The sequence below is a fragment of the Ptychodera flava genome, chromosome 22 (genome assembly GCF_041260155.1).
Source record: "Ptychodera flava strain L36383 chromosome 22, AS_Pfla_20210202, whole genome shotgun sequence".
Taxonomy (NCBI): domain Eukaryota; kingdom Metazoa; phylum Hemichordata; class Enteropneusta; family Ptychoderidae; genus Ptychodera; species Ptychodera flava.
In genome coordinates this window covers 1,678,119-1,702,725 of record NC_091949.1, presented here as the reverse complement: position 1 = coordinate 1,702,725, position 24,607 = coordinate 1,678,119, and the positions used below count along the sequence as shown (strand labels likewise).

Sequence of the window (24,607 nt, the reverse complement as noted above, 5' to 3'; positions counted from 1 at the left end):
ATTGTAAAAAGTAGCGTGGTGACACCCTTTTATTAACCCTTTCACCCCCAGTTCCCTGTATACAGGTCCAACTTTACCATAGAAAACAATGGATTTGGGACAAACCATGGTGGTGAAAGGGTTAAAAGTGTAAACTAAATGGTATATTTCAGGAGTTTATTCGCCAAGTTTGGTCAAAATGACACCATTCAAAGCGACAGGAAGAAAGTTCGAAAATTATGTAGTGATATAATTTCGATATCGTCATTTTGTAATCGATATTTATGTTAAAATTTCTTCACAAACATCATGAAAACTATACATTCGATAGATATGGATCTTAAGTCTTGTATTTATTAAAATTAACTCATTTGCTAAGCGTTTTATGATTGCTTTCTTTAGTTTAAGTGAATTATATCATTTTTATTTTTTTCTAACGACGCCATTTTAACGTCCGTTTTCACTGGAACCAAGCGTGGTGACCCCCATTTTTTTATTTCATTTTTGCACTTGCACAACTTTCCAAGAATATTTGTGCAAAGTTTCAAGAAAATGACACCACAACTTAATTTTGACGTAATTCGTAGTACTTCACCTTAATTACAAGTCCTAGGAGAGAATAGAGTCCTGTTCATTAATTAGGTCTGTGATTGAAAATACTGCGATACAGATGGGGTTTAATGGCAATGAGCTCCATGGTGGTGAAAACGTAAAACCAATGTAGGCCACCATCCTAATTACAAAAGGTCATTAAATGAGTCCATTAGTAATTAATCAATGGATGTTGCCAAACATTTTGGCATCCTATCATAACACTGACAGATTATCACCGGTACCATAATTCATAAAGTTTGATGCAGTGCTTCTGGACATTCACCCTAAAAACAAAAATTCATCATGTAAATGCAAATTAGCAATTAATTTAACCAATACTGCTAAGTGTCATTGAATTGTATTGACAATACTATGAGATCATCTGTACCAAGTTTCATCAAATTTGATGCAGTATTTGTGGATATATCACTCTAATTAGAAAAGATATGCAGTTACAAATTAATTAACATGACACTGATATAAATGTCTTTAATCACTGTTAAAGCAAATGTGAGCTTAACATCTGTACAAAGTTTCATGAAATTTGATGCAGTATTTCTTGACATATCAGCCTCATCACGAAAATTCAATGATTGACATGATACTACTACATCTCGTTAAACAAATAGATGTGTAGGAGGGCGCTCTGCAGTAACCATCTACGGAGGTTGTGTCAGATCGCTGCTCAAGTTTTCACCTGAATTTACTTACCGCTGTTCATGTGGCTACAGTGAGTTTATTTGAAACAGTTTTTCTGACACGATATAGTGTGTGTGGAGTGATTTAGAGACTCTTTTGGATTGGCTTGGCGAAAAAAAATCGAAGTTTTTCTCATTTGGGTGCGGTCCCTGTGTAGTGTACACCATGGCTGCCAGTGAGCGAAGCTATGCGCAGGTGGTCGGTTCTGCCGATTTTCAAGTCGGAACAGATAACACTACCAGCGAAGGACAACTCGTTTTGTTTTTGAAACAGTCAGATGTCACCAAGCCTGAAGGAAATCAGTGACTGAAAGGTGAGGAAATTCTCAGTGCAATATCAGAAGTTATACCAGTTGAAAACATTTCCGGCCTTCAGCGAGTTCGTGGCTTATGGCGAGTATATCCAACAGACAACGCTGATAAGCTAATCCTTTTACAATATGGTTTGACGTTGAGAGGAAAGTCAGTAGAATTACGAGACAGGAATCCATTCAGGAAAGAGTTGCATGCTGACTGGACTAGAGTTGCCATCAAAGATTTACCGTTGTCATTGGACGATGGAGCAATTTTTAGAGTACTGAATGATATTGGACTTCACCTTAAGAGCAGGATAAATCGCCAGAAATGGCGAATCAATGGGAAATTGACTAACATTTGCAATGGAGACAGAGTAGTGTTTGTTGACAAGGCAGATGATGTGCCAAAGTTTATTAAAGTTGGGGATTTCTCAGCTCGTCTTTTTGCGAAACGTAATAATCAAGATGGTGCGGGAAAGGTTGTAGATATGCGATGCAACAGGTGCTTCGAAGCAGGACATGTACGAATTCAGTGTCAAAATCCCATGAAATGCCGATCCTGTTTGCAATATGGTCACATAGCGAAGGAATGTAAGGATTCCAGGGTAGAACAGTCACGTCAGCAGGTTGTAAGCCCACCAGGTCCAGTTACTATGGCATCGTCAACACCTGTCAATGCATTGGATGATAATCGCGAGCGTGAACAAAATACCGCATTCCCACCCGCTATGGGCTTACGCGACAGTGTTACTACTAGGTATTTGCCAACACCCTTGTCAACAACTGCTCAAGCGGCGGCAGAGGGACGTACAGCAAATACGATCCGAGACCATGAGGGAGTTGTTGCAGCCGTCTCACCTGAGTCAACACCTCGCCAACTTCCAATTACTACCTTCTTCACTCGCAAGAATAAAGATGTCGCAAAGGAAACTGGGAATGATGAAACCTTTATCGACCAGCCCACATTTGATACGCATTCTCGGGTAACGAGTGATGATGAGAAGCAGATTGAAAATTCACAGGAACTAGCGTCAGACTTGTCACCTGAATCGCCGTTGTTATTCAAGGTGTCAAGTGGTGAGAAGAGAAAGAATCGCAAGCAAAGAAGAAAGTTTCAATACAGGTAGAACTAGAACTTAGGTATGCCTGAGCAACTTAGCTTTGTTACTTTGAATGTTAGAGGTCTGAATGACTATTACAAACGCAGAGATATTTTCAAATGGTTAAACTATCAAAAGGCTTCTATCGTTATTTTACAAGAAGTTAATGGGGAAGGGATTGATTTTTCACAATGGGAAAGAGAATGGGGCGGGAAAATATTTCTATCGAAAGGTTCCACGTCCAGCCGAGGGGTTGCTATTATGTTAACACATAATACTACCTTTAAGGTGGAAAGTGTTCATAGAGATGAGAATGGTAGAGTTTTGGTCATTTATGGCAAGTACAACAGCAAAGGTTTTTCTGTGTGTGCTGTGTACGCCCCAAATGATTGCATTCAAAGAAAAAGGTTCTTTTTCGAATTCTGTGAGTTCATCTATAGTCATGATTTGTATAATAATTTTATAATTGGTGGTGACTTTAATTGTGCTCTAAATGACCGCATAGATAGATATCCCATGTCGTTCAGAAGCGATAAGTCAGTTCCCTCTTTACGTAGATTACTACACTACTTTAACGTAATAGATATATGGAGGGAACGCAACCCACGGTCAAAACAATTCACTTGGCATCGTTTACGCCCCACTATTACTCAAAGTCGCTTAGACTACTTTTTCATTTCCAAATGTCTCCTGAGCACAACTCGTAAGATAGACGTTAGACCAGAATTAAAGACGGACATTCAATAAGAATCTTCTCCACAAACAGGATTATGTCGATGGTATTCGTAGTACTAATATGCCTGCAATGGAAAATACAGGGATATTGAACACAAATTAAAGTGGGATTTGATGAAGAAGGAAATTAAAGAATTTAGCATTGACTACACGCGTAACGCGACCAAACGTGCAAAAAGCATAATTCCGAATTTGGAAGGAGCTTTGAAAAACACAGAGCAGAGTATGTTGAATGACCCCTCAGATGAAAATATTGAACGCTATAATGACATAAAAAAGCGTCTGGAAGATCTTTACAGCAACTTCGCAGAGGGTGCTCAAATTAGCTCCAGGGCAAAGTGGGTTGAAAAAGGGGAAAAGAGCACGAAGTTTTTCTTGTCGCTCGAGAAGTCCAATGCTTCGAAGAAAGAGATGGCTTCTATCATTACCCCTGAGAATGAGAGTATCTCTGGTACGGAACAAATTCTTCATGAGCAGAGGCGCTTTTATTCTGATTTATATAAGGCGCGTGATCGTGGCCTTAATTTAGATGAATTTCTTGATAACGCAGAAATACCACGCTTAAGTGACGACAATAAGAATATTTGTGAGGGGGATCTTTCTATAAATGAGTGCTTTAAAGCACTTGAGAATATGTCAACCAACAAATCACCCGGTTCTGACGGGCTTACCGTCGAGTTTTATCGTTACTTTTGGGATGACGTCTCCAATTTTGTTGTATCTTCGTTAAACAGTGCATCGCGAAGTGGCACACTTTCTTTATCTCAACGACGAGGTGTCATCACTTTATTGTTCAAAAAAGGTAATGAAGCCGATTTAAATAATTGGCGTCCAGTTTCACTTTTAAACATTGATTATAAAATTGCCACCAAGGCCCTCTCTATTCGTTTAAGCAAAGTTTTGCCAAGTCTTATCCATAGCGACCAAACAGGGTACATGAAGGGGCGCTTTATCGGCGAGAATGTGAGGCTTATTTCTGATATATTCTATTTTTTGAGTAGACATAAGCGAAAAGGGGCTGTTATTTTTGTCGATTTTGAAAAAGCTTTTGACAGTGTCAATTTCAGTTATACACACGAAGTATTAACACGCTTCAATTTCGGCGCTTCCTTTAAGAGGTGGGTGAAGACTCTTTATACAGATATCCAAAGTTGCATCATCTATAAGGCGTGGTGTTCTAGTTATTTTGATTTAAAGCGTGGTGTCAGACAAGGCTGTGCACTGTCAGCGCAGCTGTTTCTTTTAGCCATAGAGATTTTGGCTTGTAAAGTCAGACATGACAATAAAATCAAAGGTATTACTCTCCCTGGTATCGACGGAGAGAAAGAAGCAAAGATATCATTATTGGCTGATGATACAACCATTTTTGTTCGTGATAAACCTTCTATTCACAGGGTGTTAACTGTCATGGATATGTTTTATCGCCTTAGTGGGCTGAGACTTAGTGAGAAAAAGACAAAAGCCATGTGGCTTGGTTGTCTTCAAATTAGTCATGATATAGTTGGACAGATACAATGGACTACTAACCCAGTAAAAACTCTAGGAGTTTATTTTGGATACGACGAGGAGTTGTGTCAACAGTTAAACTGGGATTCAAAAGTGAAGGCCCTACAGAAGGTCTTAAACTCTTGGTCTCGTAGGCATTTGACCTTCTACAGGAGGGTTTTAGTGACGAAAGCTTTGGCCGTTTCTAAAATTCTGTACCTTTCGTCGGTTATCGCAATGCCAGAGGATGTTTGTGCACGCATTCAAGACCTTGTTGACATCTTTGTCAGAAGAAAGCGTCGTATTTCAAAAAACGTTCTTGTGAGTGATTACTGTGTTGGAGGTCTAAGACACATACATGTTAAGTGTCAGGTCCAAGCTCAACAAGTAATGTGGGTAAAACGAATATTTTGTAGCAATGGTGCAACTTGGTCAGCTCTTCCACTTTCATATTTTCATTTAGATAACACGTCAACAATTTTACAGCAACATGACTTTTGGCGCACGTTGCCAGAAAATATATTGTCCTTTTTACCAAGATTTTATGTCAACGTTGCAAATGCATGGTATTTAGCCAACATAGGTGATAAGTTAGCTAATACACCACTGACTTACCAGTGGGCTAACCGAGTAAAATGTTTTTATGTTGTTATGCCTCCCAATGATAGCTACAGTGTTATCTTTAATGGGAACAGGACTCCAGTACATAAATTAACATGTAAGTTACTCAACAATAAACTAATACAGCGACATTCGATTCAGGCAACAACGAAACTTAACAAGTGGAGACAGAAATTACACATTATTGCAACGAATTTTGAGAGCAGATGCCATAGTATCTGGAAGAATGTGTTAAGTGTTACTAAAGAAATTAAGCTACAAGATTTTCAGTGGAAATTTTTGCATCGATTAATTCCATGCAACAAGTTCTTGTATTATTGGAAGAAAAAAACAACTACGGAATGCTCTATTTGTAAGCAAATTGACTCCATTGAACACAGGTATTTAAATTGTGAACTAGCTTTAAAGTGCTGGAAATTAATATCAGGAATTATTTCAAAATTATGCAACTTTGATATTGAGGTCTCTGAACAAAATATTGTGTTCATGGAGCCTCTCAATAATATTTCAAGCAAGGTAGATCGCTCTATTATACAGCTTTTGATTTTGTTAGGTAAATGGAGTATCCATAAGTATTGGACATCAGGATCTACTATCCCCATAGAAAATCTTGTTAAAAATGAAATGATGCTACGATTCAAAATTGAAAAAAGTTTAAGAAGTAAAAATGACGATGTAACATTTTTACAGAGGTTTGAGAAAATAATTAGACTGATGTAATGCATTTTCTTTTCCTTTCATTTTTGTTTTGTAATACTTTGTAAATATTGACTCGTTTAATAAAAGTGAAAAAAAACCCAAAAAAACAAATAGATGTGTACCGGCATATGTATGACGTAGGTCAATGTCCTTGTGCCAACTTTGAATGATATCAGTGGAAATATGTCTGAGTTATAACTCTGTACATGAAAACATAGGGTCAAAGTCCCTGAAGCTACTATAGACATGGATACAAAATTAAGTATTTCCTGACTGTATGAAATTATCTCACTAAGGTCATCCTAGGGACCTGTAGACCAAATATTAAAGCTGTCTGACCAGTGGCTTTGAAAAAACAAGTGACCCAACAGTTGACAGAGCTCCCTCGTGTTATGTAGAGAATAACTTTTTGTGACACATGTATTGATGAAGAAGGTGGATATCTTTGATAGCTCATTTCAGGATGGCCTGACAAAAAATGGCAAAATTAGCTGCAAATATACAAAATTGATGATTTTATCATAATTTCAATATATTACATTAAGATAAAGCCTAGGAGCCTGTATACCAAATATCAAAGCTATCAGATGAGTAACTTTTGAGAAACAAAAATTGAAGATTTCATCAAATTTCACTATATCACACTAAGAAACCCCTAGGAACCTGTATACCAAATATCAAAGGCATCAGACGAGTAGTTTTTGAAAAACACATTTTTTGACCAAAAATGGCAAAAATAACACCAAAAATACAAAATTGCAGATTTCGTCATATATTCAATATCTCATATGTAGTTCATCTATGGGAACCTGTATATCAAATATCAAAGCTGTCAGTCAAGCGATTTCGATGAAATAAAGTTTTGACCAAAAATGACAAAAAAATTCCTTTAAAATACAGATTTGCATATTTCATCACAATTTGAACAAATCTTAGTTGGGTTATCCTTAGGGTCCTGCATACCAAATAACAAAGCTGTCTGACCAGCGGTTATGAAGGAGAAGATTCTTTACCAAAAATGCCTTTTTTGGCGCTAATTTGCATATTTTCAACAATAGCGTCAATGACACTTTGCTCACATTTGGTTACATGTGGCAAGCCAGAATGAGTGTATATACATGATATTCAACACGCTTCTATTTACCTTAGCTTGTGTTATTCATAGTCAAGCGCATCTGAACAATTTTGATACACCGTCGATTGAAGTATGAAATGGTTGGCAACTTGCACCTGTTGATCACACACACTTACACAATACCATGCAACCTAGTACATCATAACTAGTGATAAAATCAGCCATACCAAACTAAACGTGTCCCTTGTAATATTGTAATGCATAAAATTAATCATTAATCATATGTAGACAATATTTGGTCTCTCTACGGTCTATATTGCACAATCGAAGACTAAGGTAATAACAGGCATTTCTCACCTTCCACTGTTAATGACGCTGCCACACCTAAATGATCATGGTATGTCCCAAACTGCCACCAAGTTAAACAAGAATTGCAGTGACAAAGACAAATGAGGAAATTTCCAAACACAAACCACGGTCCCTCCAGAAAACGGTCAAGAAGCGCTTTTGTTCAAAGGTGCTAATCACCTACACAGTTGCAACAGTCCGCGTTGCAGTGGACGCAGGAAGCGAATGACGTCATAGGCATGTAAGCGTCTTGTGTCAGTGGCATCTTGTAACACGGTCCCGCTCCAGTATCCTACGATATCCAGTCAATCAATCTACTTTATTTTCATCTTTCTGCACTATTTCGCATGTATTTGAAGACTTTTGTGTCTACGTGAGAAGATGAGTAAAACAGTTTCTTAAAGATCTAGGTCACTATCAAGAAATCTTGGATAGTATTTTACGGCTGAGTTCAGCCATGAAGTGATCTTGACCGACGTCATGCATTTTGGAAACACTGTGAATTTTACTCTCCCGTTTGTTTTTTCACCTTTCATCAAACAAGCGACCTAGCGGCCGATATAGTTCCGCTGTGTTTTATAGAGAATAACTATTTTTGACACATGTTGATGAAGAAGGTGGAAACCTTTGATAGCTCAATGCAGTGGCCAGAAAAAAAGGTGTCATAAGGTCTTCCATCCTACTCAATATAAAGGACATAGCACTTGTGGTTACTTATTTATTGACATTATCGTGTATTGTAGGTAAAAGGTTATAGAGGTCACATGACATTTGTCAAAAAATTTCTATCCTATAGTCTATCCCTATATACTAAAAATCGTACATTTACCTCTATTGGCTTGCTCAAAATTAGATATGCACATAATTAATGAGGTACAATATGTGGCGTCATAAGGTGTCCATCATACCAAATATGAAGGGTGTAGCATTAATGGTTCCTGAGTTATGGACAAATATGTATATTTGAGGTCAAAGGTCACCGAGGTCAAATGACATTTGTCAAAAAATTGTATTGCTAAGTTATCCCTACATACCAAAAATCAGACCTCTAGCTCTATTGGCTCGCTCAAAATTAGATATGCGCATAATTAATGAGGAACAATATGTGGCGTCATAAGCTGTCCCATCATACCAAATATGAAGGGTGTAGCACTTGTGGTTCCTGAGTTATGGACAAATATGTATATTTGAGGTCAAAGGTCACCGAGGTCACATGACATTTTGTCAAAAAAATTGTATTGCTAAGTTATCCAATATACCAAAAATCAGACCTCTAGCTCTATTGGCTCGCTCAAAATTAGATATGCGCATAATTAATGAGGTACAATATGTGGCGTCATAAGGTGTCCCTTCATATGAAGAGTGTAGCACTTGTGGTTACTGAGTTATGCACAAATATGTATATTTGAGGTCAAGGGTCATTGAGGTCACGTGACATTTTGTCAAAAAAATTGTATTGCTAAGTTATCCCTACAAACCAAAAATCAGACCTCTGGCTCTATTGGCTCGCTCAAAATTAGATATGCACATAATTAATGAGGAACAATATGTGGCGTCATAAGCTGTCCCATCATACCAAATATGAAGGGTGTAGCATTAGTGATTACTGAGTTATGGACAAATATGTATATTTGAGGTCAAAGGTCACCAAGATCACGTGACATTTTGTCAAAAAAATTGTATTGCTAAGTTATCCATATATACCAAAAATCAGACCTCTAGCTCTATTGGCTCGCTCAAAATTAGATATGCACATAATTAATGAGGTACAATATGTGGCGTCATAGGGTGTCCCATCATACCATATATGAAAGGTTTAGCACTTGTGGTTACTGAGTTATGGACAAATATGTATATTCGAGGTCAAAGGTCACCAAGGTCACGTGACATTTGTCAAAGTGTCTGAGATATCTGCGTGAACGGATGGACTCACATGGATGGACTCACGGACTGACATGACCCAATCTATGAGCCCCCTGGACTTTATCTGTGGGGACTAAAAACTGTGTCACTGCATCCTTTTTGCAATATGAATACAATGAGAAACTAAATTTTTATTTTTCTTGGCCTTATACATGGGAGTCTATGGACTGCCTTATACATGGGAGTCTATGGACTGCCTTATACATGGGAGTCTATGGACTTCCTTATACATGGGAGTCTATGGACTGCCTTATACATGGGAGTCTATGGACCGCCTTATACATGGGAGTCTATGGACTGCCTTATACATGGGAGTCTATGGACTGCCTTATACATGGGAGTCTATGGACTTCCTTATACATGGGAGTCTATGGACTGCCTTATACATGGGAGTCTATGGACCGCCTTATACATGGGAGTCTATGGACGGCCTTATACATGGGAGTCTATGGACTGACTGCCTTATACATGGAGTCTATGGAGGTGAAAACTAAAAAGTCCTCTAACACCGCCAAATTTGATCGCATTGTGAAACAAATCGACGTGCATCTGTATGAGGTAGGGTACTATCCTTGTACCAAGTTTGAACGAAATCGCTCCAGGCGTCTCTGAGATATCTGCGTGAACGGACGGACACACAGGCACGGCACGGACATGACCAAACCTTTAAGTCCCCCCGGACGGTGTCCGTGGGGACTAAAAAGGTCTAAAAATATTAGTCAATTTAAGGGGGCAAGATGATCTAGTAGGGCAGCAAAGTCATGGTCATCTTTTCGTCTAATACCTTGTGTAAGTTCATGAACTTTACATAAATCTTGCTATAGATTTGTTGCTAATGGGCAATAACTGTGTTTCAGATCATTTGAGAGCAATTCATCCATGACAGGTTTAAATTGTACAGCTTCTATTTACAGGAGAGAAACTTCTCAAATAGTGTTTTGTTCCCTGTAATTTCCTGTGAGAACACACGGACAGATACTCAGGACAGATGCTGATGCTCGCTTGATAACTAACCTAAAACTTGTAACTCCATTGTGACCTCGTGGATACTTAATCTCTGGAATGTGATTGTCAAAGTCTGTATATTGACTCAAGGATGTTTACTTTACAATTGCCTAGGGTCATCTCAAATGTGAGAATCTACAATATAAAAATATGTTTTTTTATCGCTTTTGTTGCCCAAAAGAACGTGGAAATCTCTGATACTTCGAATCAGCCATCCTGCATATTTCTAACATTCATCAAAACCATGTTTCTGTTCCACAACTCATAAAACAGTCCAAAATGCAGGATTAGTGTACCTCCCAAAACTACATAATATATATATGAAAGACCCCTAACAATCAATTAGTTAAAAAGGGGGGTTCGCAATTTACCAAAACTATTTAATCACTACACAGTTTAACTCCATTTTTAGGAATCGGAACCTTGAACACAATGTGAATATCTGTACCAAATATCAACACAGTCTATTCAGTGGTTTTTGACTTTTTGTTGTTTATACAGAAAATTGTTATTGTCCGACATCAACTTAACCCATCACAATAACATGATGACCTGCGGTCATTATGTTAAAAATGAACTTTGATCGCGAATCTCAACCTCAAGACAGCAAAATTTTGGATGAGCGGCTATCTGATGATAAAATTTAATAAGATTTAAAGGTTTCATGAAATTTTGATGAGTGGTTTCAATGGAAATTGATCGACAAGTACGTGGAGCGCAATGGAGAGGTAGTGCGAGTGCCACTACCGACATTGTAGTTTCAAAAATTGTAGCCCATGGGCCTTTGTATTGCCATGTTGGCTATCGACATACAAAGCTGCAATAATTGTAGTCCACGGGCCTTTGTTTGCCATGTTTGCCATTCAGCCAGGGGATGGGGCTGAATAGCCAACAAGGCAAACAAAGGCCTGTGGGCTACAATTATGCAGAACTGACATTGTGACTTGAGTGTGGCTAGTGTGTACGCTGTCGCATACTGCGTAGACAGCCTTGATGAGTGTATATTCACGTAAAAAAGTATTTACTCATAGTTTTGGAAAGTTTGAAACCACTGCGATTCAGAATTTGCTTCAGAAGATGCTTTGGGAATGGTAAATTTTCGTGAATTGAACAAAATATTACTTTTTTAATGTTAACAAATGCAAACAGAAATTTGGTGGTAGAATGCATACATTGCACACCATGAGTGGTTTTATGGGCTTGTCTGGGACCAATGATTGTAGTTACCCATTTAGCTAATTACATATATATATTTAATGGCTTGTAGAATTAATCCATGGTGAATACTATTCATGATGTTGATCATAAACGTTTCAGTGAAGCTGCCAACATGTGGCAAAAGTTTTAATTCACAGACAACTGCAATATATACTGAAACACATGAGCATTTTCAGTCCATATCTGGTTTGAAGAAGTAGGTATTCAAAACAACAGTGTCTTTATTTTTGCCTAATACGTTGAGGTACATTGCTTTTCAAGATGTCTCTGTGCACGAACATACATACACACACACACACATACACTTGATGATCTCAGTAGCCCCATGTTTTACATACATATAGCTGATGGGCACTAAGAAAAACTATTCCAACCGATGTGTGTACTTCCTCTATTGTCCAGTTCTCTCTATGTTCAAACTTTCCATTGTACCTCAATGTTTTTCATGAACTGGATAAAATTTGTTGTGCACCAATCCATCCAAAAGGGTGGTTAACTACTGTTCTTCTTACCCTATGTGGATCATCAATCCTAGCTGTTAACATTTCCACTGTTGCGACAACAAAATAACAAATGCTGAATCTTTGTAGAACACCAGGGATCCTAATACTTTGTAAATCCACACCATTTCGATCTGAAATGTCAAGTAAAATCAGCATTTCATTATCATGATGGCAAGCGTAGATCATGCAATAGCTAAATTATAAAGTACATAAAAGAAGCAGATATTGAGCAAATATTAAATATTTGTAAAATTCATTGTTTACAGATATGTTACAAATGACCTCAAAAGAGGGATAAAACTGCAGCAAGTGTGAAGGAATACAGTAAAAAAAGTGGCCGACTAGCGGGAAATACAGTACTCGTTAAAATAAAGAGTAAAGTTAAAACAAATACAGTAAAATACTAACCGACCAGCGGGAGATAAAACACTTGCAAAGCAGAGAATAAAAGCGCAGACGTTTCGGGTGCAACCCTTCGTCAGTACTAAAAACTCGCTAGAGAAACGTGAAAACACAAGAAAGAAAAACAGCCAATCAAACAAGGGAACGATCAAACGCTTAAAATATGCATTCATACCGGCTGGTGCCAGAGTACCGAGTTTAAAAATAGTGGCCTGTTCGAGTTTATGGCGGGTAGAGTCTGTGGTGTGAGATTATAGCAGACACTGCCATGTCGGACCGACCGCGGTGGGGTGGTGTACAAAAATGCTTGGCCACCGGATATGCGAGCTTGTTGTCGGTCACAGTGCGAAGATGTTCAGCAAAGCGATCGCCTAGGCGACGCTTTGTTTCGCCAATATATAGCATGCTGCAGCGTCTGCATTTGATACAATAGATGATATTAGCCGACGTGCATGTGAACACGCCGGAAACATTGACTCTACCACGCGGGCCCTGAATGAAGTTGGTTGTAAAAGTATGTGGGCAGGTGTTACATACTCGACGGCCACATGATGATGTTCCAGTAGCACAATCGTGATTAGGTAAACTGGAACGCACCAGCCGGTCTTTGATGTTCGTGTCACGTCGAAATGCCATGATGGGAGGTACGGAAAAAATATTCTGTGTGTTGGGGGAGTTGGTTAAGATGGAAAACTCCTCAAAGATGATTTTACGGATTCTATGATTAAAAGGATGGTATGTTAATACAAGAGGAATGCGATCGCATTGAGAACGGGTAGTTGACTTTAACGCGTCCTCCTGCGTTAATGGTTCAACGCGCTCTTTGGCTTGTCCACTACAGAGCGGGGATAACCCCGAGCCGAGAACCAAGTGCTAATAGTGTCAAGCTGCTGCTCAAAATCCTTTGGTCAGAGCAAATGCGCCGAGCGCGTAGAAACTGTGAAAATGGAATGGATTCCTTGCACCGACGGGGGTGAGCTGAGCTGTATAGAACATATGCATGAGAGTCTGTGGATTTATAATGTATGGAGGTAGACAGCGAGTCTCATTGATATAAACTGATATGTCAAGAAATGCAACTGATATGTCTGAAATAGTGGAAGTAAATTCCAGTGCGGGGTGAAAATGTGAAACGAAATCAATAAAATTATCTAATTCTGTGCGTGAACAAGATGCTGCACCAAAGCAGTCATCAATATACCGTTTAAAGAGCTCGGGAATGTGACCGTATATGTTTGTATTATCTGTTTTCGATGTAACCAACGAATAAACAAGCGTAAGAAGGTCCCATGCGTGTACCCATGGCAACACCGCGAACTTGTGTGTAGAATTCACTATTAAAGGTGAAGCAATTAAAGTTAATACTAATTCGCTGTCTACCTCCAACATTATAAACCCCAGACTCTCATGCATATGTTCTAATACAGCTCAGCTCACCCCCGTCGGTGCAAGGAATCCATTCCATTTTCACAGTTTCTACGCGCTCGGCGCATTTTGCTCTGACCAAAAGGATTTTGAGCAGCAGCTTGACACTATTAGCACTTGGTTCTCGGCTCGGGGTTATCCCCGCTCTGTAGTGGACAAAGCCAAAGAGCGCGTTGAACCATTAACGCAGGAGGACGCGTTAAAGTCAACTACCCGTTCTCAATGCGATCGCATTCCTCTTGTATTAACATACCATCCTTTTAATCATAGAATCCGTAAAATCATCTTTGAGGAGTTTTCCATCTTAACCAACTCCCCCAACACACAGAATATTTTTTCCGTACCTCCCATCATGGCATTTCGACGTGACACGAACATCAAAGACCGGCTGGTGCGTTCCAGTTTACCTAATCACGATTGTGCTACTGGAACATCATCATGTGGCCGTCGAGTATGTAACACCTGCCCACATACTTTTACAACCAACTTCATTCAGGGCCCGCGTGGTAGAGTCAATGTTTCCGGCGTGTTCACATGCACGTCGGCTAATATCATCTATTGTATCAAATGCAGACGCTGCAGCATGCTATATATTGGCGAAACAAAGCGTCGCCTAGGCGATCGCTTTGCTGAACATCTTCGCACTGTGACCGACAACAAGCTCGCATATCCGGTGGCCAAGCATTTTTGTACACCACCCCACCGCGGTCGGTCCGACATGGCAGTGTCTGCTATAATCTCAACCACAGACTCTACCCGCCATAAACTCGAACAGGCCACTATTTTTAAACTCGGTACTCTGGCACCAGCCGGTATGAATGCATATTTTAACGCGTTTGATCGTTCCCTTGTTTGATTGGCTGTTTTTCTTTCTTGTGTTTTCACGTTTCTCTAGCGAGTTTTTAGTACTGACGAAGGGTTGCACCCGAAACGTCTGCGCTTTTTATTCTCGCTTTGCAAGTGTTTTATCTCCCGCTGGTCGGTTAGTATTTTACTGTATTTGTTTTAACTTTACTCTTTATTTTAACAGTACTGTGATTCCCGCTAGTCGGGCCAATTTTTTATTGTTTACAGATATGTTACTAAACTACTGCAACATATGTATTGTTAGCTTTCATAAAATACTTTTTACATTCTATTCCGTTGATAGAATTCTATCGATTGTACAATATTATAATGATATACAACTTTATTTGGTACTATAATTAGGCCACAGGCCTTTCAAGTACGATTCAGATATTTGTTCACAGTCGTTTAAGCAATAACCCCCCGCAGGAGGGTAAGGGTACACGAGATTTTGGTGCAATGTGCGACATATAGCACGAGCAACTATATGGAGCAAACTGTACCAAAATTGCGTGTATACCCAACTGCGACGGGGGTTATTGCTATTATATTATATCAACTTGTGTGTCTTTTTTTTGTCTTGCTTGGGTATTTTCTTCGTTTTTATGCCCCAAATGCAGAAAATGGTCGTATGACAGATCTAATGTCGGAAATTAAGCGCCCGAGACCGAGCATTTTTATAAGTTTGGATCAGGTTGACAACAGATGCACACAGTATCCTACTGTAACAAACGCATACGGTCATCAACATTGCATTTTATTCACATGCAACGCGAAAACAAACTTGTGACCTCCTGCAGACACAGAAAAAGGTCAAGAGTTCATATCACAAGAAAAAGTAAAATTTATTTGGAAAATTTACATAAGAACAATAGTCCTGGCAGTTTTGGCATACTGAATATAGATTTGTCTCATTTCGTACCAATGCGTCGACCATCCCAACATTCAGTTTTTGCACCTTGAGGTTACAGGCGCTATTTTTGAATGATGGATTATTTGGACGTTATTGTACCAGCAAACAAGCAGTTTTTAAACAATCCAGACTTAGGATGACAGAACTGTGATACAGTTTTGCAGAGAGTGCTGCTCGATTCAGCGAGAGCTGGACGCTGACACCGCATTGTTATTTTGAACTTCTTACTCTACATCGTTAGAACATCCTCGTCTGTTATACAGCCCAAACTTTGGCAAAGAATATCTGACATACTGTTACTGTGAGGAAGCGTCAATTTATTTGTGTATGAACAAATGCTATATTCATGATTTTAAAAGAGCTGTGTGTTGTGTCTCAACTCCCGCTAAATCAAGCAAAAGTGCAAGGTGCGCCGTTGCTCTAATGCAATGCTTTGTGTACATCAAACCCAAATCGGCTGCTGCAGAGGTGTCTTTCATCATTCACCTCAGCTTATCTGTTCGAAGAATCAAACCAAATTTACATTGACATGTTGCGGAGTAGTAAAATTTTGGAATAAATCTATGTCTTATGTCTCAATAGTTTGGGCAAACTAAAATAAAATGAAATTCATCCTCAATAGAGCTACATTGAAATGGGCACAGTCCCTGTTCATATGGAATCCCGTGTTTCCTTCCTTCTTCAATATTAAGGTCATATGATGACAATCTAAATGTAGACAAGGCTAGCCTGTAAATGGTACCATTGATACAACTTAAATACTTTTCACATGTCAAGGTATTCTTAAATTTACAGTAAGTTCTTAGTTTTGAACTACTAGTAACTTCAGCGGGCCAATCCTGAATAATCTTTGCGGCTTTTGCAGCCCAAGGACATACAGCAGAAGGGCCCGAGCGTGCGAGGGCCGTATGCTGTTCGACCAGGGGCCACAAAAAGCTGTATCAGGGCCGTAAAGGTTTTATTATATACCTTATGGAATGATAAATATGTAGTTAACATAATATTCAACATTCTTTAGGTGATAAAAATGCGTCCATTATAAATTCTTTGCCATTTGTGTCAGTTTTTCATAAATGTGAAGGCCGCTTCTAATCACAGATTGACATACATAATGATGTCATTTGTTTACGTGCAGAATTCTAAAACGCGCAAAGTTACGTGCGTACTAGCACATGGCCAACAGAGATCCAGGCTGAAATGGAGGTGTAAGGACAAAAGAGTGATGTCAATTTATTGTATAAACAGGATTTCACTAGAATTTTAATAGAGATATAAGCCGATATCACCATTGTGGCTCCTTGCACAAGTACGATCTGAGCAAGTAGACGTTTTCCTAATCTCACGCTGGCTTTGTGTACAAATGGAACATTGCGGATAGCAATGGGAGTAGCAACCAGAATTGAGGTAGTTCAGAAATGCACGCGATTGCCCATATTTGGGCAGCGGGCCGGGGGGTGAAACATAAAACAAGCGACCTAGTGGCCGATATACCTCCGCTGTGTTTATGTAGAGAATAACCATTTTTGACATGTTGATAAAGAAGGTGGAAATCTTTGATAGCTCATTTCAGTGGCCAGAAAAAAGTGGCTAAAATAGCTGCAAAAATACACAATTGAAGATTTCATCATAATTTGAATATATTACATCGGATCATCCCTAAGAACATGTCAACCAAAGCTATCTGACAAGTAGTTTTTTGAGAATAAAATTTTCTGACCAAAAATGGCAAAAACTGCCCCAAAATAAAAATTGCAGATTTCACCATTATTTTAATATATCATATATTACAATAATCCCTTGGAAACTGTATACCAAATATCAAAGCTATCGACTTTCAGTTTTTGAGAAACAAATTTTTTGACCAAAATGGCAAAAATTGCCCCAAAAATGCAAAATTGCAGATTTCATCATGATTTCAAAATATCACATTAAGTTCATCTGTAGGAACCTGCACATCGAATTTTAAAGCTATCAGACCAGTACTTTTTGAGAAACACATTTTTTGACCAAAAATGGAAAAAATTGTCCCAGAAATTCAATAGCTATAACTTTGTTTATCTGTAGAAACCTGTATACCAAATTTCAAAGCTAGTAGACCAGTACATTTTGAGGAACACATTTTTGACCAAAAATGGAAAAAATTGCCCAAAAATTCAAAATTGCAGATTTCATCATTTCAATAACTATCATTTAGTTTATCTATAGAAACCTGTATACCAAATTTCAAAGCTATCAGATGAGTAGTTTTGGAAATACCCATTTTTTGATCAAAAATTGCAAAAATTGCCCCAAAAATACAAAATTACAGATTTCATCAGAAATTCAGTATATATTACTTAGTTCATCTATAGGAACCTGTATACTAAATTGCAAAGCTATTTGACCAGTACTTTTTCTGAAATACATTTTTTGAACAAAAATGGCAAAAATTGCCTTAAAAATGCAAATTTGTATATTTCTGAACAATTTGATCAAATCTGAAATAGATCATCCCCAGGGACCTGTGTACCAAATATCAAAGCTATCTGACGGGTAGTTTTGAATAAGACGATTTTTAAAGATTTTTTTACCAAAAACAACAAAAATTGCCTTTAAAATACAGAACAAGAACAAAGAACAAATCTGACTGAAGTCACCTTAAGTAAACTGCATATCAAATTTCAAAGCAATCGGACGAGCGGTTTCAGAGAAGAAGATTTTTTACCAAAAACAGCAAAAAAATGCCCCAAAAATACAAATATGCAAATTTCACCACGATTTGAACAAACTTAAGTGATATGAGGTCACCCCAAGTGAACTGCATATAAAATTTCAAAGCAATTGGACTTGCGGTTTCAGAGGAGAAGGCAATTGTTGACGGACGACGAGGGACGACGATGGAAAATCAACCCATTTGATAAGCTCTGCGTCACTGACAGCGGAGCTAAAAAAATGCACAGAAGTGAGGGTGCTTTCCCCTATAGCTTCACACAGGCACATGAATGTAGGTATATGATATTAGATATGTATAAACATCTCTGTTTTAACAAGGTCCCTCCACAAAGGAGGGACTGTGGTTTAAATTGTAATAAATACAAAAGATTACTGGTAACTGAATATTGGTTAGCCCATACATTTGCAAATCCAAATTTTGTCTTTAGGCCACCAGCTTTGAACAAGACTAAAATTTTGGTGTGGGTAAAATTCACAGTCATGGCCGCCATATTTTACATTAGTCAGACAATCTATTTAGGAGACGCCGCAAAGCCAATTTGGGAGCTACTGAGTAAGACAAGATCATCAGCATATAACACATAAAACAGTTTCATCACATTTACAACAGTTTCCCTACCATGTTTGAGTGCTTCCTCAATATCATTTATATCAAAGCAAAACAAAAGAGGGGAGATAACTGACCCTGCTGTACTCCTATATTATGTCAAAAACCTCTGTCACACCATTTAACATGTGTATACATAGAATATAAGGACGACACAAATTTACCCCTCATCCCTGTTTTGGCTAATTTATAGAACAATGAGTAATGAAAATGCCTTTTCATAGTTAATGAATGCACAGTACAAACGACTTTTTGAATGAAAAATATACTTTGCAGTACGTAAAATAAATATATTAATGAGAGTGCTTCTCTTCTTTCTAAAGCCACTCTTTGGTTCAACAATATCATTATATTCATTAAACCAATGCATTAATCTATCAGATAATACATTTATGTACACTTTTCTTACAACATTAAAGGGACAAAGTCGCCCATTTTTCATGAATTTTGTTTGATGCAAGATACTATTTATATTGTTTGACATGTTGAAAGATACTGAATGAATGTGTAACCATGTATATATTCGATACTGGTTTTGGACATGAGACATGAAACCAAAGCTAGAATGAATTAATGGTCATACCATTAATTCATTTTCACGATTGTTTCATTTAATTTGTCTAAAACCAGGGTCGAATGTATGCATGGTCACCCATTCATTCAGTATCTTTTAACATGTCAAGCAATATACGTAGTATCTCGTATGTACCGTATACGACTTGTTGACCGAATTGCCTACTCTCTAGTGAAAATTCTATGTTCGAAAATTTCATTATATAGTATATGCAGCATATCAAAAATTTCTATAGGTGCATGTTTCCAACATTCAGTAGGTATACCGTTGTGACCTGGGGCTTTATTATTTTTTAATTTTGAAACATTGTTTTTTTGGCCACAGTGATAGGTTGCTTGAAAATTGAACAATCAACAGCAGTATTTTTCTCCTCAAAATTTAAACCATCAATATAATCTTAAATTGAGAAGAAAAATCTTTGATGTCTTCTGTCTCTCCTTGTATTAAATAAACTTTGAAAATAATCAAACCATTCTTGTTGGTAAATTTTATCTGATGGGACTGTAGTCCTTTGACGGACATTTTGCCAAATGACCTACCTGCAGTATTTGGTTGCTCAGCTAAATGAATAAATTTCTCCCTTTTATGCTTCTGATATTGTTCTTTTTTCTTTCTCATTAACTTTTTATAATTTTTTTTTGGTCTTTAAATAATTATCTAAACTATCACTGTTTCTAATGTTTCTGAAATGGTTGAGACACCGATAAACTTCTTAGTTGTTAAACATTCCTTTTCAAACCAAGTGTTCTCACTTTTCTCCTATTGTTACTATTATCTTTAACTTTCACATCATTACAACTAGAATAGATTACCTCTGATAAACACACTGCAGCATCCTCAAGATTTCCTTGAGCTATACTATCATAAAAAGTATCACATAACAATTCATCGTTGATGACACAGTCCCCACTTGTTAATGGGTACTTTGATTACAGGTCCTCAGAGAGGATAGAGTCCTCTTCATTAGGTATGTGATAAAAATACTTTTGAATAAATTCACTTGATACATGTCTGAGTTGTAGTTCAGGACATGAAAAAATCGTAATAAAATAGCCACATGGTGGCCATATTGGATCGTATCACAAAACAAATCAATGTGTATATGTATGACATACCGGTAGGTCAATGTCCTTGTAATAACTTTGAATAAAATCGGTTGAGATATGACTGCGATATGGTTCAGGACATGAAAATATCATAACAAAATGGCCGCACAGCAGCCATATTGGATCGTATCACAAAACAAATTAATGTGCATATGTATAACATTGGTCAATCTCCTTGTACCAACTTTGAATAAATTCGCTTGATACATGTCTGAGTTATGGTTCTGGACATAAAAAAACCATAAAATGGCCACACAGTGGCCATATTGGATCACATCACAAAACAAATCAAGATGCATATGTGTGACATTGGTCAATGTCCTTGTACCAAGTTTGAATAAATTCACTTAATACATGTCTGAGTTATGGTTCTGGACATAAAAAATAGCGTCAATGACACTGTAGCTCCCATCCTGGACTATTTAGTGTTTGTTCTCTGGTCAGATATTTGAACATGTGTGAAAGGGATAAAGTGCATGAAGTGAAAATACTTAAATGTAATGTACTGGAGACAGTGAAATATGTTTAATGTATTTATTCAGAATATAAAATGGAAAAAATACAGAATTAGATATATCGAATACTGTGATACAACAATTAACTCAACAAGTCATTTACAATGACATAGTCCCCACTTGTAATAGGAGTATTAGTCTTGATGGGGCAGGAAAATGTGGTCATTAAGAAGTATCACTGGAGTGTATATGTTGAGATCTATGGGCACATAGGTCTATGTCGTTGTTCCCAATTTGAAAACACATGAGGCATGTCTAAGTTATGGTTCTAAACTGGGAAAAAAGATCAGACCTCTAGCAGTATTGGCCAGCCAAGAAATACATATGCGCATTATAAATGACGTACAAGATGTGACATCTTAAGGTCTAATATCCTATCAAAATTGGAGGGTATAGAACTTGTGGTTACTGAGATATGCATATATATGTATAATCAAGGTCAAAGGTCATCGAGGTCACATGACATTTTGAAAAAAAAAATTATATTGCTAATTTATCCCTATATGCCAAAAATCAGATCTCTAGCTCTATTCGCTTGCCCAGAATTAGATGTGTACATAATTAATGAGGTAAAGCGTGTGTTGTCATAAGGTCTCCCATCCTACTAAATACAAAGGACATAGCACTTGTGGTTACTTATTTATTGACATAAACATATATTTTAGGTAAAAGGTCATCGAGGTCACATGACATTTGGTCAAAAAATTTCTCTCCTATAGTTATCCCTATATACCAAAAATCAGACATCCAGCTCTATTGGCTTGCTCAGAATGAGATATGTGCATAATTGTTGAGGTACAGTATGTGGTGTCATACGGTGTCCAATTATACCAAATATGAAGGGTGTAGCACTTGTGGTTACTGGACAAATATGTATATTTGAGATCAAAGGTCATCAAGGTCACATGACATTTTGTCAAAATATCCGAGATATCTGCGTGAACGGATGGACTCACGGATGGACGAACAGACGGACATGACCCAATCTATAAGCCCACTGGACTTCATCCATGGGACTAAAAATTGTGTCACTGCATCCTTTTTGCAATATGAATACGATGAGAAACTAAATTTTTATTTTTCGTGGCCTTATACATGGGAGTCTATGGAGATTGCCTTATACATGGGAGTCTATGGACGTGTAAACTAAAAATATGCAAATTTCACCACGATGCCCAAATTGGGAAAGGTCACTCCTATGCACTTCCATACCAAGTTTCAAATCAATCGGACTTGTGGTTTCAGAGAAGAAGATTTTTGACAAAAATGGGAGAAAATTACAAAAATTCATGAAAAATAGCAAGTCCAAGATACTGACCAAAGATGTGCACAATCATTTCATGTCAGCCCAAAGTACTTACATGCCAATTTTTCATGTAATCTGCTCAGTGGTTATTGAGTTTTTCAATTTTGACTGTTTTTACATTTTTTCACTTAATTTGCATATTTTTGGCAATGACAACTTCATTTGAACAAAATCTCATCTACAGCCCATCATCCATGTACACACCAAATATCAAGATAAAAAAATGGCTGTACGGCAGCCATATTGGATCGTATCACAAAACAAATCAACGTGCATCTGTATGACATATGAAGTAATCCTTGTACCAAGTTTGAATGAAATCGCTTCGGGCATCTCTGAGATATCTGCGTGAACGGACGGACACATGCAAGCACACACACACAGACATGACCAAACCTATAAGTCCCCCAGACGGTGTCCGTGGGGACTAAAAACATGCGCACAAAGTTTCATCAAATTTTGCACAGTTGTACCAGAAACAACGCTCTAACCTCAAATTATGCAAATTAGAAATAATTATGCATGCCACACCAATATAAATAAACCTTTATATGTATGTCACAGTGTACCGGTAGTATCCTTGTACCAAGTTTAAAAAGAATTGGCACAGGAATATCTCAGATATCTGCATTCATGAGCCCCTATGCATGGACACAGCATTAATATTAATTTCATCCTTGGGACCCTGTGGATGGATATCAAATACAGGAAAGAAAACGGTCGTCACACAGCCATTTATGATCGAATCGTTACAAAAATTGGTGTGCATATATATGTCATACGGATTAATATAGGTAACAACTTTCAATGCAATCGCGCCCGGCATCGCTCAGAAATTCACGTAAACAAACGTACAGTCGTCAAATATAGGAAACAAAATGGCCGCCACGCAGCCATTTTAGACTGGATCAAAATAAAAATCAATGTGCATATGTATGTTTGTATGTTTGAATGGAATCGCTCCTAGAATCACTGAGAAATTTGCGTGAACATACGCACCGACATCAAATACAGGGAACAAAATGGCTGCAAGACGGCCACATTGGATTGGACCGTAAAACAAATCGACGTTCATATGTATGGCATGGGTAGTAATCCTTGTACCAATTTTAAACGAAATTGATCTAGGCGTCTTTGAGATATCTGCGTGAACAGACGGATGCACGCACGGACGCATGCACGGACAAGATAAGTCCCCCCGGACAGTGTCCGTGGGGACTAACTAACTAACTGTACCTGTCAAGAAAGTGCAAAGAAAACCATCTTTTTCCCTTGAGACCATCTCAGCCTAAAGGTATCAGTTGCACAAGTTTGAATGTTCTGATAATGAACACGTAAGATACTTTGAAAAGTAAAAACAAATTCTAAAGCCAAATGATCTGAGTCTGTGCGTTTGATAACACTTAAACTTTGAAAATAAATCAACAGTTGCTAAAACATAATCATTAACAACTATACCAATTTTCGAAATGTAAATATAGTTAAACTAAATCCTGTACAAAAACAAACCTGATAATTATATACCATAATTGTTTATCCCTTATGCTGTAGATTCTCTGGGGTAAATCATATATATTATTTTGCGTTTCTCATTTTAGTAAATAATCAGCACTAATTTCTGTAAAATCAGATCTGTTTCCAGTTCGACCATTGAAATCTCCAGCTATAACTATCCCACTTGTTAGGCCGAAGTGTATATAGTCTCTTTGATGTAAGATTTTGTCAGTCGTGAACGATCTTGCACAAAATAGGAAACATCATAAAATTATGAAATTAAATGTTCAAATCGAGGTTTCAATATGTGTGGTAAGAAGTAGCAGGCCAGCATAGCGACCTCATTTCACATCGTCAGCCCGGGAAATTTCAGAACAGGTAGTGGGTTGTTTTTTGTTGTTGAAAATCTACAGATTCAAGTCAGATTT

At 37.7% G+C, this 24,607-nt stretch overlaps 1 protein-coding gene across 5 annotated transcripts in view; it reads right to left on the bottom strand.

The window, feature by feature from the left end:
- The window catches only part of LOC139122446 (heparan-alpha-glucosaminide N-acetyltransferase-like), a 381,449-nt gene that overhangs the window by 213,074 nt on the left and 143,768 nt on the right, over positions 1–24,607 (bottom strand). For all 5 annotated transcript variants that reach the window (XR_011549472.1, XM_070687822.1, XM_070687823.1 and 2 more), the window contains one exon: positions 12,289–12,410. Coding sequence is in view for 4 of the 5 variants with exons in the window: in XM_070687822.1 (XP_070543923.1) it covers positions 12,289–12,410 (122 nt within the window). In the remaining variant the exon portion in view is untranslated. The remainder of the gene's footprint in view (positions 1–12,288; positions 12,411–24,607) is intronic.